At 50.1% G+C, this 12517-nt stretch overlaps 3 protein-coding genes across 3 annotated transcripts; 1 reads left to right on the top strand and 2 right to left on the bottom strand.

Annotated features, from left to right (window-relative positions):
- Nucleotides 1-126: 126 nt before the first annotated feature.
- YALI1_E31248g (uncharacterized protein) lies at nucleotides 127-6953 on the bottom strand (the record flags this gene model as incomplete). Its single annotated transcript, XM_504422.1, has 3 exons — nucleotides 127-6100; nucleotides 6191-6342; nucleotides 6528-6953. 3 exons carry the CDS (start codon nucleotides 6951-6953, stop codon nucleotides 127-129), a joined length of 6552 nt encoding a protein of 2183 aa, XP_504422.1.
- A 1953-nt stretch (nucleotides 6954-8906) lies between these two features.
- Nucleotides 8907-10721, top strand: YALI1_E31229g (uncharacterized protein; the record flags this gene model as incomplete). Its single annotated transcript, XM_504421.1, has 1 exon — nucleotides 8907-10721. The coding sequence occupies one exon, from the start codon at nucleotides 8907-8909 to the stop codon at nucleotides 10719-10721; it is 1815 nt and encodes a 604-aa protein (XP_504421.1).
- Nucleotides 10722-11378: 657 nt separating this feature from the next.
- On the bottom strand, nucleotides 11379-12401 carry YALI1_E31194g (uncharacterized protein; the record flags this gene model as incomplete). Its single annotated transcript, XM_504420.1, has 1 exon — nucleotides 11379-12401. The coding sequence occupies one exon, from the start codon at nucleotides 12399-12401 to the stop codon at nucleotides 11379-11381; it is 1023 nt and encodes a 340-aa protein (XP_504420.1).
- Nucleotides 12402-12517: the final 116 nt, after the last annotated feature.

The following is a 12517-nucleotide window of genomic DNA, read 5'->3' as shown; positions in this document are numbered from 1 at the left end:
TTCTAATCTCAAATACTCATACACACCTGTCTTGATACGATTCCTATCTCCACAACACACCCATACAGTACAAACATACATTAGATAAATATCTCCTCACGTCAGTCTTCCTCAACAACGCTCCTCCTAAACATAACCCAACTGTCTGAGGAACGAACCAAGCATCTTCAACTCGAACCACCGAGCGCACCGATCATAAATGGACAGCTCCTTGTGGACGTCTTCGGCAGACATGATAGTGACCCAAGAGCCAGAACAAGGACAGAACTCCGTGAGCTCATACTCTTTGACTCGTCGACACTTGTCGCAGCGGAAGTCCTGCGTCTCGTACTCGAGAATCATTCGCTGCAGCTGACCCACCAGCCGCTGCTCCACAATGACCATATCATAGAGCGAGTTGCAGAGGGGGCATCTGAAGCCAGATTTGGTGCAGCACGAGTCCTTGCATAGGTCCAGATCGCAGGGGTTCTTGCACTTGAAACACATCATGTTGGTTAGCTTGAGCGACATGGACGGATCTCGGAACGTGCCCTCCTCGGAAAACTCGTTGATATCAAAGATGTTAAGAAGGTCTCTGAGCAAAATCTGGACTTCAAAGTTGGCCTTGGCGTTGATGCCGTAAATGTGGCACACGTACTTGGCGAACTCGACCACGGGATTAGTCTCTGGCTGGATCATGGACCCGGGAAGCACGGGGAACTTAAAGGCGTCAATGGAGTCGCCTGAGGAGAGAACATCCGATAGCTTTTGAGCCAGCAGCTTGACCCGTCTCACGAGCTTGGGATGCAGGTAAGAAACCACACCCTTGCCAAAGAACTTGTCGCTCAGAAGGGCAGCGTCGTCCTTGTCTCCGTCGGTGAGCATGGGAGTGTCACTGGGCATGTCGTCAACATCAGTAGTTCTGTTTTCGGGGTATTTCCGCAGCCGCAACAAATGAATGTACTCCTGGACCCACTTGGAAAATTCCTGCTGTAGAGTCTCAGGCAAGAAGTTGGCAATGTGCCAATGCATCAACAGAGACTCGCTCTGCTTGGAGGGGTCAACAATGACGTCAGACGAGTAGCCCCCGTAGTTCCACTTGTCCATCCACAGGAAGGTGTCCCAGTAGCGAGTAATGTCGACAGAGACATACTTGAGAATGGGATGGGTTCTGATCTGCCGAACAATGTAGTTGGAGTACGAGTACACCAGCTGAAGCTCCGTCTTCTCTGTCTGCAACACAAGCTTGTGTTGATCAGCGTACACCAACTGAGCCTGGTGCTTTCGACACTCTTGAGCAAGATACAGGAAGGTCTTCTTCGTCAGGTTCTGAGTGTGGTACAGCAACTGGGGGGAGAAAAGACGCGACTCAGGCGCATAAACCCACACTGTGAAGTTGTCCAGCAGATCCTGGGGAGGCCGTTTCTTGTCCCCGTGCTCCCACCACTCCTTGACCACCATTTTGAGGGTTTTGAGGGCGTGGGGGTTGAAGGCGTTGGAGAGAAGCTCGTTGTGAATGTCTCCCTCAGTATCCTGGATCACAGCACTCTGCAACAAGGCGTTGAGCACCAAATGCTCGATTTTGATCTCGAAACAAATGTTGGTGTACAGTCCAGGATTGTTGGCGACAGGCACTTCCGCCTGGTCAGTGAGGGCTCCTCCGGTAGACAGAGCAGCAGACCACCACAAAACGACACTGTTCTGGATGAGCCGACGAGCGTATGATACGTCAATCACGTCCCGGGTATCTTGCACATGACACAGAGGCATCTTGGCATACCGAGCCATCTCGACAAGGTACGAAATGTTGGCTCCATGTGACAAGAACGATGCAATCAGCCGTCGAACCAGATCCCGTTGCCATCCAACAGCAGCAGTAGACGGAGGAACGGGTCTCAGCCGAATACAGGGGATTCTGGCCAGGGCAGCCACCTTTTCATCCACGTTTCTGTCCGGAGAATGGAGTGCAAACACCAGCTGGCCGTTTCGGGAGCCAGACAGTGAGTCACACGCCTTGGACACCTTCTGCAGCATTCGTCGGTGGTTGGAACAGTACTCCACCTCGTACTGCATTGTGTCGGGGAAGGAAAAGACGGTGCAATCGTCCATGTTCTGCTTGTACCGTTCTCCACGTCGCAGACGGGCGTACTCCTTCGAGATGTCAGGTAACTTTTCACTGGAAGACGACTGGTGCACAAACACAAGAGCTGGTGCGTCCCAGGTGGGTGTGATGACAAATATCTCCACGGCAGAAGAAACCACGTGCACAATGTGAGCGTAGGAGAGTCCTGAGTTTTGCAGGTAGGACCGCGAGTCACCTGACTTGAACCATTTGGCCTCAAAGCCATGGGTGAAGCCCTTGGAGAGGATACCAGGAGTGGAGGCATCAAGATGGAATGTGGATCCAAGCTCAATGAGGGCACGTGAATCAGGCGACACGTCGGCCTCGTAGATTTTCGTCACGTGAGGGTCCTTCAGCGGAGACTCCGGGTTAGTCATCTCCGTCTGGTACATGTCTTCAGACATGACTGCTCGGTAGAGGTACTTGGGTTGCTCCTCTTCAGCCACAGCCATGGCATTGGTCACGTCAGTGAACTTATCCCACTTCAGCGGCTCACGAGACCCCACGTACACCTTGCGCGGCACATTGATCTGCACCCGTTGCATCTTGTCTCCGATGATGACGCTGGCCTCCACCTGGCCAGGTTTTTCGGCAGCATGGATGGACACCAGGTGCCAGGCGTCTTGAGCCAGGTGGGCGTTCTTGGACACCCACGAAGAAGCGATGCCATTGTCGGACTCGCCAAAAAGATGGGCTCTTCGGTCTCGCTGAGCCTTCTGATGCTTCCACTTGACCTTGGCGTACTTAATGTAGGCTGCATAGTCGGCGAACGGATCGGGGGCCTTGTGAGGAAGAGAGGGAGTGGACTTGTCCGTTTCCTCAACAGTTTTGCGCACTCGTTTAGACACAACCACTCGGGCAGGCACTCCAGGGGGTCTGGAAGGAGAAGGAGTGGTCCCGATGCTTTCAATGTCGCCCACCTGGATCTCCATGACCTCATCTTCTTCACTGAGAATGGGCTCAGGAGTGGGAAGTTTACCCTTGACAAAATAAGAGCTCAGGGTGCTCTGCTTGATGGGGTTATCTCGTTGCTTGATGATGTCAGAAGCCCATTCGGGGGGATCACAGCCTCGAACGGGGTTCTTGAGACCCAACAGAATGGCAGGAATCACCACAAGCTTGTTGATAGTCGTCGCCAGACGTTCTCGATAGTACATCCAGTCAATGACGTCTCGGGGGTCCGTGGATTCCCATCGAGGGCCCATCCACCGTTTCAAGAACCGCAGCTTTTCGTCCAGAGATTCGGTTTCGAAAACCAGAGTGGGAATAGCTCGATCAGCAGTTGAAGAGTCCTCGTCGGAACCCTTCTTAGCCTCAGGAACAGGCATGGAGTTCTTGGTTCGAACCGCAATGATGTACTTGGTTGACAGCTTGCCTCCCGTGAGAATGGAGTCGCCCATAATCTCCGCTAGACGACGGGCAGTCGTCAGAGCAGTACTCTTCTGAGAGCCGTACTCATGCACAGGCTTGGACATGGACTTGTTCTCACAAACCAGGTCAATGAGCTCTTCGTCGGATAGGTTCTTGCCGCGAGAGTCAATCACTGCCAGCCAAGCTTCAGCCACTCGAGCCTGAGCAGCATAACACTCGACGAGATTGGAGCCCTCCAGAAACGTGTCCCACAGCTGTGACTGAAACTTTTTGATCAACGACAGCTCTCCTCGTCGCTTGACCTCGAAGCCCTTAAGCTCGACAATCTTATTGCGGTCGTCAAAAACCACGTACCGCTTTTTGAGACCCTTACCCTTATCAGTCGACGTAGGCATCATCATGCACTTGTAGGGTCCGTCGAGCTCGAAGAAGATGGAGTTTTCTGAATGAGTGTCGTACTTCCCAGTCTCGGGATTCAGCTTCTGGTACTGGTGGTTGGTAAAGTCTCTGTGCACCAAGTAGTTCATGATAGAACAGGGATACTCAAGCTCGTAGCTGGAACCATCCTTAAACTTGCACTTGAACTTCTCGGGGAAGGTCTTGGGCAGCATACACCAAATACCGTCTGTATCGAGCTCAAGAGGAATACCAAGACCTTCCATTGTCTGACGGGCAATCTTGATGATCTTGGCTCCAGTGTAACAAGTCACACCGGCCATCTCCATGGAGTACCATCGAGAACCCTTTCGCATAACATAACCGTAGAAGGAGTTGAGAATGACTTTGTGGGCCAGCTGCATCGAGTCGTTGGTGATAGCCATCTTCTTGGCCTCCTCTCGAGACGCAGGATCGGAAGCAGAAGCAGCCTCCTTGTTCCACCTTTTCGCCTTTGTCTTGTAGTCGATTCGACGCTGTTTGAACTCTTGCACAACATCGACATAGAAGGGGTTTTCTCGCTGGCAAACAATGGTCTTTTGCACAGTCGTCTCCGAGTCCGTCTTTCGAGCCTTGGTCTTGAGCGAAAAGGCCGCCACTCGCTCCTTGAGCTTGTTAGCCTGCTCCTGACCAGACAATCCAGCCCAGCCCTTTCGTTTCTGGAACTTTTCCCGCTCAGTCATACCTTCATCGTACGAGATCTCGACAGATGAGCCGTTTCCGAAACGACCTCCGGAGTACTCCTCAACCAGACCCTGCTTTAGGTTGTTGACATCTCCCTTTGACACAGGGTAATAGTCGACTCGTCGAGCCCACTCTAGTTCACGTGCGCACGTCTTGTCGGGACGGTTGTAGTCACAAACAGCACAGTCCTTTTCGTCTACCATGGAGTCGGGCTGAAGTCGGTTGGTCGTCATGATGTTGGGGTACATAGACGCGACATCCACGTGGTAAATGAGCGGGTAATCGGATCGCTTGGGGTTGGATTTGAGCTCCTGAAGCTGTTCGATGATCTGGTCTCTTACTTCATCCAAGTTCTCAAAATCAGACGATTTCTTTCCAGCCTCAACAGTGACGCAAAACTCGAGAGTCTCGTCTAAATTGACCAGTAGCTCGTCGATACTGTTAGTATCAATGTCGAAATCGACCATGATGTCGCTTCGAAACACGCCAGCAGCCAAGGACTCCACGTGGCCACCGGTGTACGTCTCGTTATCGACCAGATGACCCTTGTAATGACGCTCAAGAGCAGGTTTGTGCTTGTCGGGAAGAATGATGCGTCCCTCATAAGCCTTGACCATGAGGAGCATCTCGCAAAGAGTACCTGTACCTTTTCGTAGCACTGCATCGGGGTTGAGGGGAATAATGCAACACAGAGAGAAGATGAACGGATGCACATACTTCATGTAGAGATAATAGGTGGCCACAGCATCGGAAACAGAATATTCCGCGAGAATCTGAGGATGGTCTCGTGCATAAGGAGTCATCTTTTCCGGATCGAGCTCCTTGGGATCGTAACTCAGCTTCACCTTTGTCACAGCCTTGAGACCCTGAGAACCCTGAGGCAAGTACGAGTCTCGCTTGACCCAGTTGAGACAGTCCATATGCACACAATAGGAACACTCGTATCTCTCTTCCTCCACCTTTTTCCATCCAATCTCGTCGTAGAGATTCATTCCATGGAAGGCTGTTCGTTTGTCGATGAATGGGAAGTCGAAAAAGTCTCCGTTGTAGGAAGTCATCACCGTGGGACACACGTCTCGAATGTGCTCAAACCACTTTTCCAACACAGCCTTCTCGTTAGGCTCGTTGAAAATGGTGAAATTACCGGGGAATTCGGGCTTGGGAGTGTACTCAAAGTCCTCAATGTCTTCACTCACCATTTCTCGGTTGGTGATGAGGAAACCCTCGCCGTCAATCATGTACGAAATCATCATGATTCTGTCGACGGCTGAGTCGGGGAAACGAAGGGGAGCCTTTTCGGTCTCAATGTCGTATGCCATGACGACTGGATCGGCTCGGTACTCTCGTTCAACCATGTGTTTGAGCACAGCCGTGTCGTTTTCCTTGGTGACCTCGTACCAGTTTCCCACACGAATGTCCAGATCAATGGCCACTCGGGTTTCAAACGGCACATCAAATTCCTTGATGCCAGTGATGGATGATTCTACGTCTGTGCTGGTGTCCACATCGCTGGGTTAATATTGAACATCTTGTTTGAAGACTGACCACGTGACTTCAACACAGTCTTTCTCTTGCCTCTCCCCTCTTTCTCTTACTCACCCTTCAAGCTCATAAATGTTGAGATGCTGCTCTGTCTGCTGTGTCTGTCGGTCGACAATCTTGCTGAGCGTGAAACGTGTCGAGCTCAGATCCTCCGAGTTGTGAAATTCCAATTTCACCGCCTTTCGTTTCTTTCCTGTGAGATGGTTTGTCTGTGTTAGCCAATTGTCACACACGGCTTAATAGCAAGAATTACAGCAGTAAGAATCACAGCAGTAAGAATCACTCAGCAGTAATGGACTCACTGCAATCAGCGAGATGCTGAGAGTTCGTTATCTCTCCCACTCATTGCAATGTCTGCCACTCAACTCATCCAGGGCTGCTTGTTATCACTCACCAAGTTCAAATCTTCCTTTGTAACAATTTCCGTGCTTGCGAGCACCCGCTCAAACATCTTTTCCATGAGATCCTTCACCGCATGCTCAGTATGAGGCTTGCAAATGACAAAAAAGTAGGGCCGGAACACCACCGTCGACTTGAAGTTGCCTCCCTCCTCGTCGTAGAAGTAGTAGTCCACCGCTGCCAGGCCCCGCTCGGCCGTTTCCGACTGTAGCAACGTCTCGTGCATGTTGACCAGCCACCCGACTCGTTTTTCATCGCCAGAGAAGCGAGTAAAACCCATTCGGTCGTCTATGGCATCTCGGCGTTCGACTGCGGCAAACTTTTGACCCAGCTGCTCGATCCGCTCCAGCCTTCGCCGCTCAAACTCGTCACTGCGCTGTTTCACCACATGGGTGTTGTTTCCGTTAAAAGGTCGACCCATGGGTGTTATGTAGTGTGGTGTTGAGATGTAGTTATAGTGGGTCAATATTCAGACGCGTAAAAATATTGGTGTAGCTGTACACCCAACCTTATTCAACCAAGGGGTGTTTTTCTACCGTGCTTTTCACACAGCAATGGAGGAGATTTGAGATAAAGATGGAGCTTGAAAGTGGATATTTTGACACTTAAATAACCATTCAAATCTTTAAAATGCTCAAAAAGTGATCTCAACTACCAGAATGAAGGGGTTGTTTGCGTGGTCTGGAGAAAACACCAACCAAAACTGTAATACAAAAGTACAAGTTCAAGGTAATGTAAGCACACTGAAGTTTCTGCATTTCCTCATGTATATATATATATAATTTGAAGTTGTTCTAGAATGGAAAAATGTACACATAAGAATTTCCGCATGTTTTCGAGGTCGAATGGCCATATATTGTCACCCTCAAACGCCTTGTTTCGTCTTGTAAACCCCCCCTCACTCTATGACACGCTTCTAGTACACAGCTCAAAGTTTCGCGTTGCGCCTGTCCCAATTGGGATAATTAATGGCTCTATGATGCAGTCTGAGATTACTAGAGATATGAGGGGGAAAAATGGGACGCGACTTTAAATTCGTGGAGTTGATTTTACTCATTTTGAATAGTTAAATATCTAGTTAATAGACTAACTCTTAACCTGTGACAACTAACGGTAAGCATAATTAAACCGCCAAAAGTTGCTACGGCCAAGATTACAAAGCTGAGACGGCAATATTTTCCCACTCAAACATTTGCGTCTACTTGTACCTTAAAAAACAGTCATATCCTGTTCTTACACCTCTCCTAATCTTTAATTTTACCCTATTTTTCCAGCATTTTTCGGTGATATTCATTCTCTAGAAGTTTTACGGATGCAATTTCCCGATTGGGTAAGCCCGCACGATGAAGTGTGAAGTGTTTTTTCTCAGCCCAACTCTGCATGCTTTTTGCAAACATGTGATTAGCCACGATAAGCCTTCCTGTTTAGGCATTTGGATGCGGTGTGGGTGAAATGTATGAGCTATAGGGTGAAATTTTGGGACAGCACGTAAGATGGAGGAGTTCTGAGGAGTGGGCGGGGATTAGATGCCTTGTCAGAGGAGATTCGAGTGGTGATGTGGAATTGGGTTGTTTTATGGCCGTATAACAGTTCATATGTACGTTACATTACTTGGGTTTAGTTGAATAATTTACATTTAGTTGAGAATAGTTGGCCATGATTACCATAGTTAAGGGAAGCCGCATATCTCACTTATACTCCGCGGAAGCAGCCAGTGTGTATATCTTTACACATCCGAAGACTATCTCAGTCTGCGCATAGAGATTCCCACTGTGGAAAAGCCACTAACGAGTTTCTGTCGTAACCCTTGTCTGGCCCGATAAGATTGACTAGCTCCAACTCTGTACGATGTTGGATACGTCAATGGATGGTTGAAGTGTGTAGATATGGAGTCAACGTCTTATTCCCGATATCCCCAAGTCTGATATCAACTCCCTGAATGATTCTGTACGTCTAATGGCCTCAAAAAATACAAACATGCCTCTCAATCTTCCCTTCTATATATCTGCCCCTCTCTGAGTCACCATTACCTGTGGTTACTTGTACTATTGACTTTTGACCGGTTCTCGCTTTAGATGTCTTGTGGAAGGCTATTTGGAACTCTGTGTGAGGAGTCTGTCTTGACGAGGTCAGTATAAGAGTATGCTGTTGGCCTCCAGAAAGCCGTTCAAAAACAACGCATTTTCTCCAGCTAAAAAAAAAAAAAAGCGTTAAAAGCTACAGCTACTTTCCTTGCCAAGCCACATCGCGCCAACGCACCAGAGCCCTCGCTTATCGGGTGGTACATGTTGTACACCAAATCTGCACCTCAACTTAGTACTCACGGCAAGGTCTTCACCGCCACAACACATCCCCTCTACAACTCCCCACACACATGTCGTCATACGACTCGCACCTGCTAGGCTCGTCGGCCGAAACGGCCCCGATAGCCATCTCGGAAACGCCGCAGAAAAAAAAAGGCGGACATTTCAACCGAACCCCAAATTCAGCTGGAGCAGCTTTCGGCTCGCTCGGTCGATCCGGAGTTCGAGTTTCATACAACTACTCGGATGAAGATGACGACGACGAAACCAACGATGACTCGGAATTCGACGATGCGTCGTCCATGTACTCTACACAGGCTGAGAGAGCCACCCAGGAACAGGAAGAGCTGCTCAAAAAGGCCCGCCCCCAGGCCAACTATGGAGGCACCTCTAACGGTAACAACAACAACAACAATAGCTACGGAGGAACCACTACCCACGCTCGAACCCGAGAAGAACGACGAGCAGTCTACAAGGCATTCGATGCGGCTGTGAGAAAGGGAGAAATTCAGACTACTGCCAGCACGGAAACGAAAACGATTCTCAAGTACTCGGCTCCACTAACCATGACCTTCCTCATGCAATACTCGCTGACTGTCGCATCGGTCTTCTCCGTCGGCCATCTCGGTAAGAATGAGCTCGCCGCATGTTCTCTGGCCTCCATGACCTCCGCCATCACAGGTTTTGCTGTCGTCCATGGAGTGGCCACCTGTCTAGATACCCTGTGTGCACAGGCGTACGGCCGAAAAGACTACAAAATGGTCGGAGTTCATTTCCTGCGATGCACAATCTTTCTGTGGATCATCGCTGTGCCTATAATTCTCTTGTGGGCCGTTTTCGGACGTCAGCTGCTGCACCTGCTGCTCGACGATCCCGAACTCATCCATTTTGCAGCCCTCTACCTCGAGGTCCTGGCCTGTGGTTTCCCCGCTTATATTCTGTTTGAAAACCTCAAGCATTACCTGCAGTCCCAGGGTGACTTCAACGCCGGTACCTACATTCTTCTTATCTGCGCTCCCATCAACATCTCGCTCAACTACCTGCTGGTGTGGAACGAGCACTTTGGCTTGGGCTACGTGGGAGCCCCCATTGCCGTCGTCTTCACCGACTGGCTCATGGCCACCATGCTGTCTCTGTACGTCGTCTTCATCAACGGCCGAAAGTGCTGGTGCGGTTTCCGACCAGATAACCTCTTCACCGGCTGGGGCAGAATGATCCGACTGGCTATTCCAGGTATCATCATGGTCGAAGCCGAGTGGCTGGCGTTTGAAATTGTCACCTTCGCTGCCTCTAGATTCGGAACTGACGCCCTGGCCTGCCAGTCAGTGCTGGTGTCTGTCTGTGGCATCATCTACCAGATTCCCTTTGCTATTGGCATTGCTGCCTCCACTCGAATCGCCAATCTGGTTGGTGCCAACCTTACTGCTGCTGCCCGAATCTCTGCCAGAATGGCTGCTGTCATCTCTCTTGTCTTCGGAGTGCTCAACATGGCCTTCATGCTGGGTCTCAGAGACACCATTGGAAAGATGTTCACTAATGACGAGGCCGTTCTGCAGCTCGTGCGTGAAACCATGCCCTTCGCGGCCCTCTTCCAGGTCAACGATTCACTTGGGGTCATCTCTGGAGGCATTCTCAGAGCCCAGGGACGTCAGAGAATCGGAGGATATCTCAACCTCTTTTTCTACTACGTCGTGGGTTTGCCGGCCGGTGTAATCTTTGCCTTCCACTGGGGCTACGGCATTGAGGGTTTCTGGATCGGACTTACCATTGGCGTCTTCTTTGTCTCCATCCTACAACTCTACTTTGTGTGGAAGAGTAATTGGAGAGAGATTGTCAAGGATGCTTTGAGAGACGGAAAGACCCAGGCCGCCACCACTCATGCTTAAACGAACACAACACGGGGACTTTTATATATTGAATTTAGAGCTTGATCAACTAAGATCAACAACGAATAAAAAAAGCACCAAGTGGTGGTCACTACTTTGTAGCTACTATATACTTCCAGAAAATCATAGAACGGGCTAATGGTCAACCCATGGGGCTGCCGCAGGTTTCTGAGCGAGAATTCACCCTGCTTGCGACACATTTCAGTGACACCCACTTCGGAATCTGATTTTACCAATACAACCACAGTATTACATGTGTACGATACTGTACATACCAATGTACATACTTACATAAATAATATTCTACAGTAATTATAAAATAATCGACACAGTCTGAATACCCCTAGATAGCCAATCTCCTAGACGTTGCAATTGTAATTCAATGACTCCAATTCTTTTTTACTTGTGTGTATATTTCTCTACTTTCCCAACATTAGCAAGTTCCTCTAAATCACTTACCGCTCCATTGAAAGTATGCCTTAGTAGACAACAGCTACCGCTTATTACATCTATGTCATCTATTATCACGGTGCTGTAACAGCCGTAAGTGTACTCGCACTCCCTCTGCAACTGAAGTACTGTTCGAGCCCGTTGATATTCTCAAATAGCGGCTCAAGGCAACTCTCATTGTACATCCCTATACATCGCTCGACGTGTCTAAGACATTGTCTGGGCGATAACAGGCACAGGAGCAGAGTTCAACACACTGTTAGCCGGAATCAAAATCCACATCATGCCCAGCTGGAACAAGAAAGCATACACGGCCAGAAACTGGATGCTGCTTCGTCGGTTGCCAGTGTTGATTCCCTGAGGAACAGGACTGGTTCCGTCGGGGATAATGAGGTACTTGATCGACCGCAGAAGGAACATGGCGTTGGCAATGTACGTGTACAGGAAGACTCCCCACTTAACGTAGGTGGATCCGGTGAGAGAAGCAGCCAGGATGGTGATGAGGACGCCCACAAGCTTGTAGCCGGCATAAGCAGCAAAGTCAAACAGTTGCGAGTCAGCGGACAGCAGGTAAGTGGCGAGACGGAGCACCAGAAGCTCAAACACCATCACGGACACGGCCTTGGAGGCCAGGGTTCCAAACAGCTGGGGATGGAAGTGATCGTGCACACCACTCAGCACCGAACACAGAATGATATATGTGGTGAAAGCCATGGTGGGGATGTACATGTCGGGGGCGTTGATGTCGTCTCTGGCGGGCGCGTAGCCTTCGATCTCGCCGGTAGTCTCTGAACGAACGACATCACGAGTCCAGGGCTTGTGTAGGAAGGGGAATAGAACGAGACCGAGCTTCTTGACAACATACAGGTTGGACACCTGGAAATAGTACCGCAACTGGGACACAGACACGTACTTGTTGAAGTTCTTCTCCATGTACTCCTGCCCGGCAGCGACAGCGGATCGGCCCACCTGTAGACCCACCTGAGCAGTTCCGTCGTTAAAGAACTGCGGGTAGCCGGCCGGGTTGAAGAAGTTGCCCTGGTCGCCACCAGCTCCGTGTTGCGGGTGCTGCTGGTGCTGGGCGTGTTGTTGTGGAGGCGCGTACCGATCCTGGAGGTTCTGATGCTGTGTTTGCTCGACAGGTGGAGACCGCATGGGGGGAATGGGATGCTGGGGAATGGGATGGTGCAGTGGCGGGGTCGCCGTGTTGCCCTGTCGCTGGTTGTACATCGCGGTTGGAATGTTTTGAAGGAGTTAGTGGAGGAGTTGTAGCAGACGTGGTGTGCTGTGCTCGGTGTTAGAGACGTACATACGTGGTGTCAGGGTAACTTTGAGCTTGTCAGAGC

This window comes from Yarrowia lipolytica, chromosome 1E, assembly GCF_001761485.1.
Source record: "Yarrowia lipolytica chromosome 1E, complete sequence".
Classification (NCBI taxonomy): Eukaryota; Fungi; Ascomycota; class Dipodascomycetes; order Dipodascales; genus Yarrowia; species Yarrowia lipolytica.
Note: the sequence above shows the minus strand (reverse complement) of the source record. Positions and strands in the feature narration are given on the sequence as shown.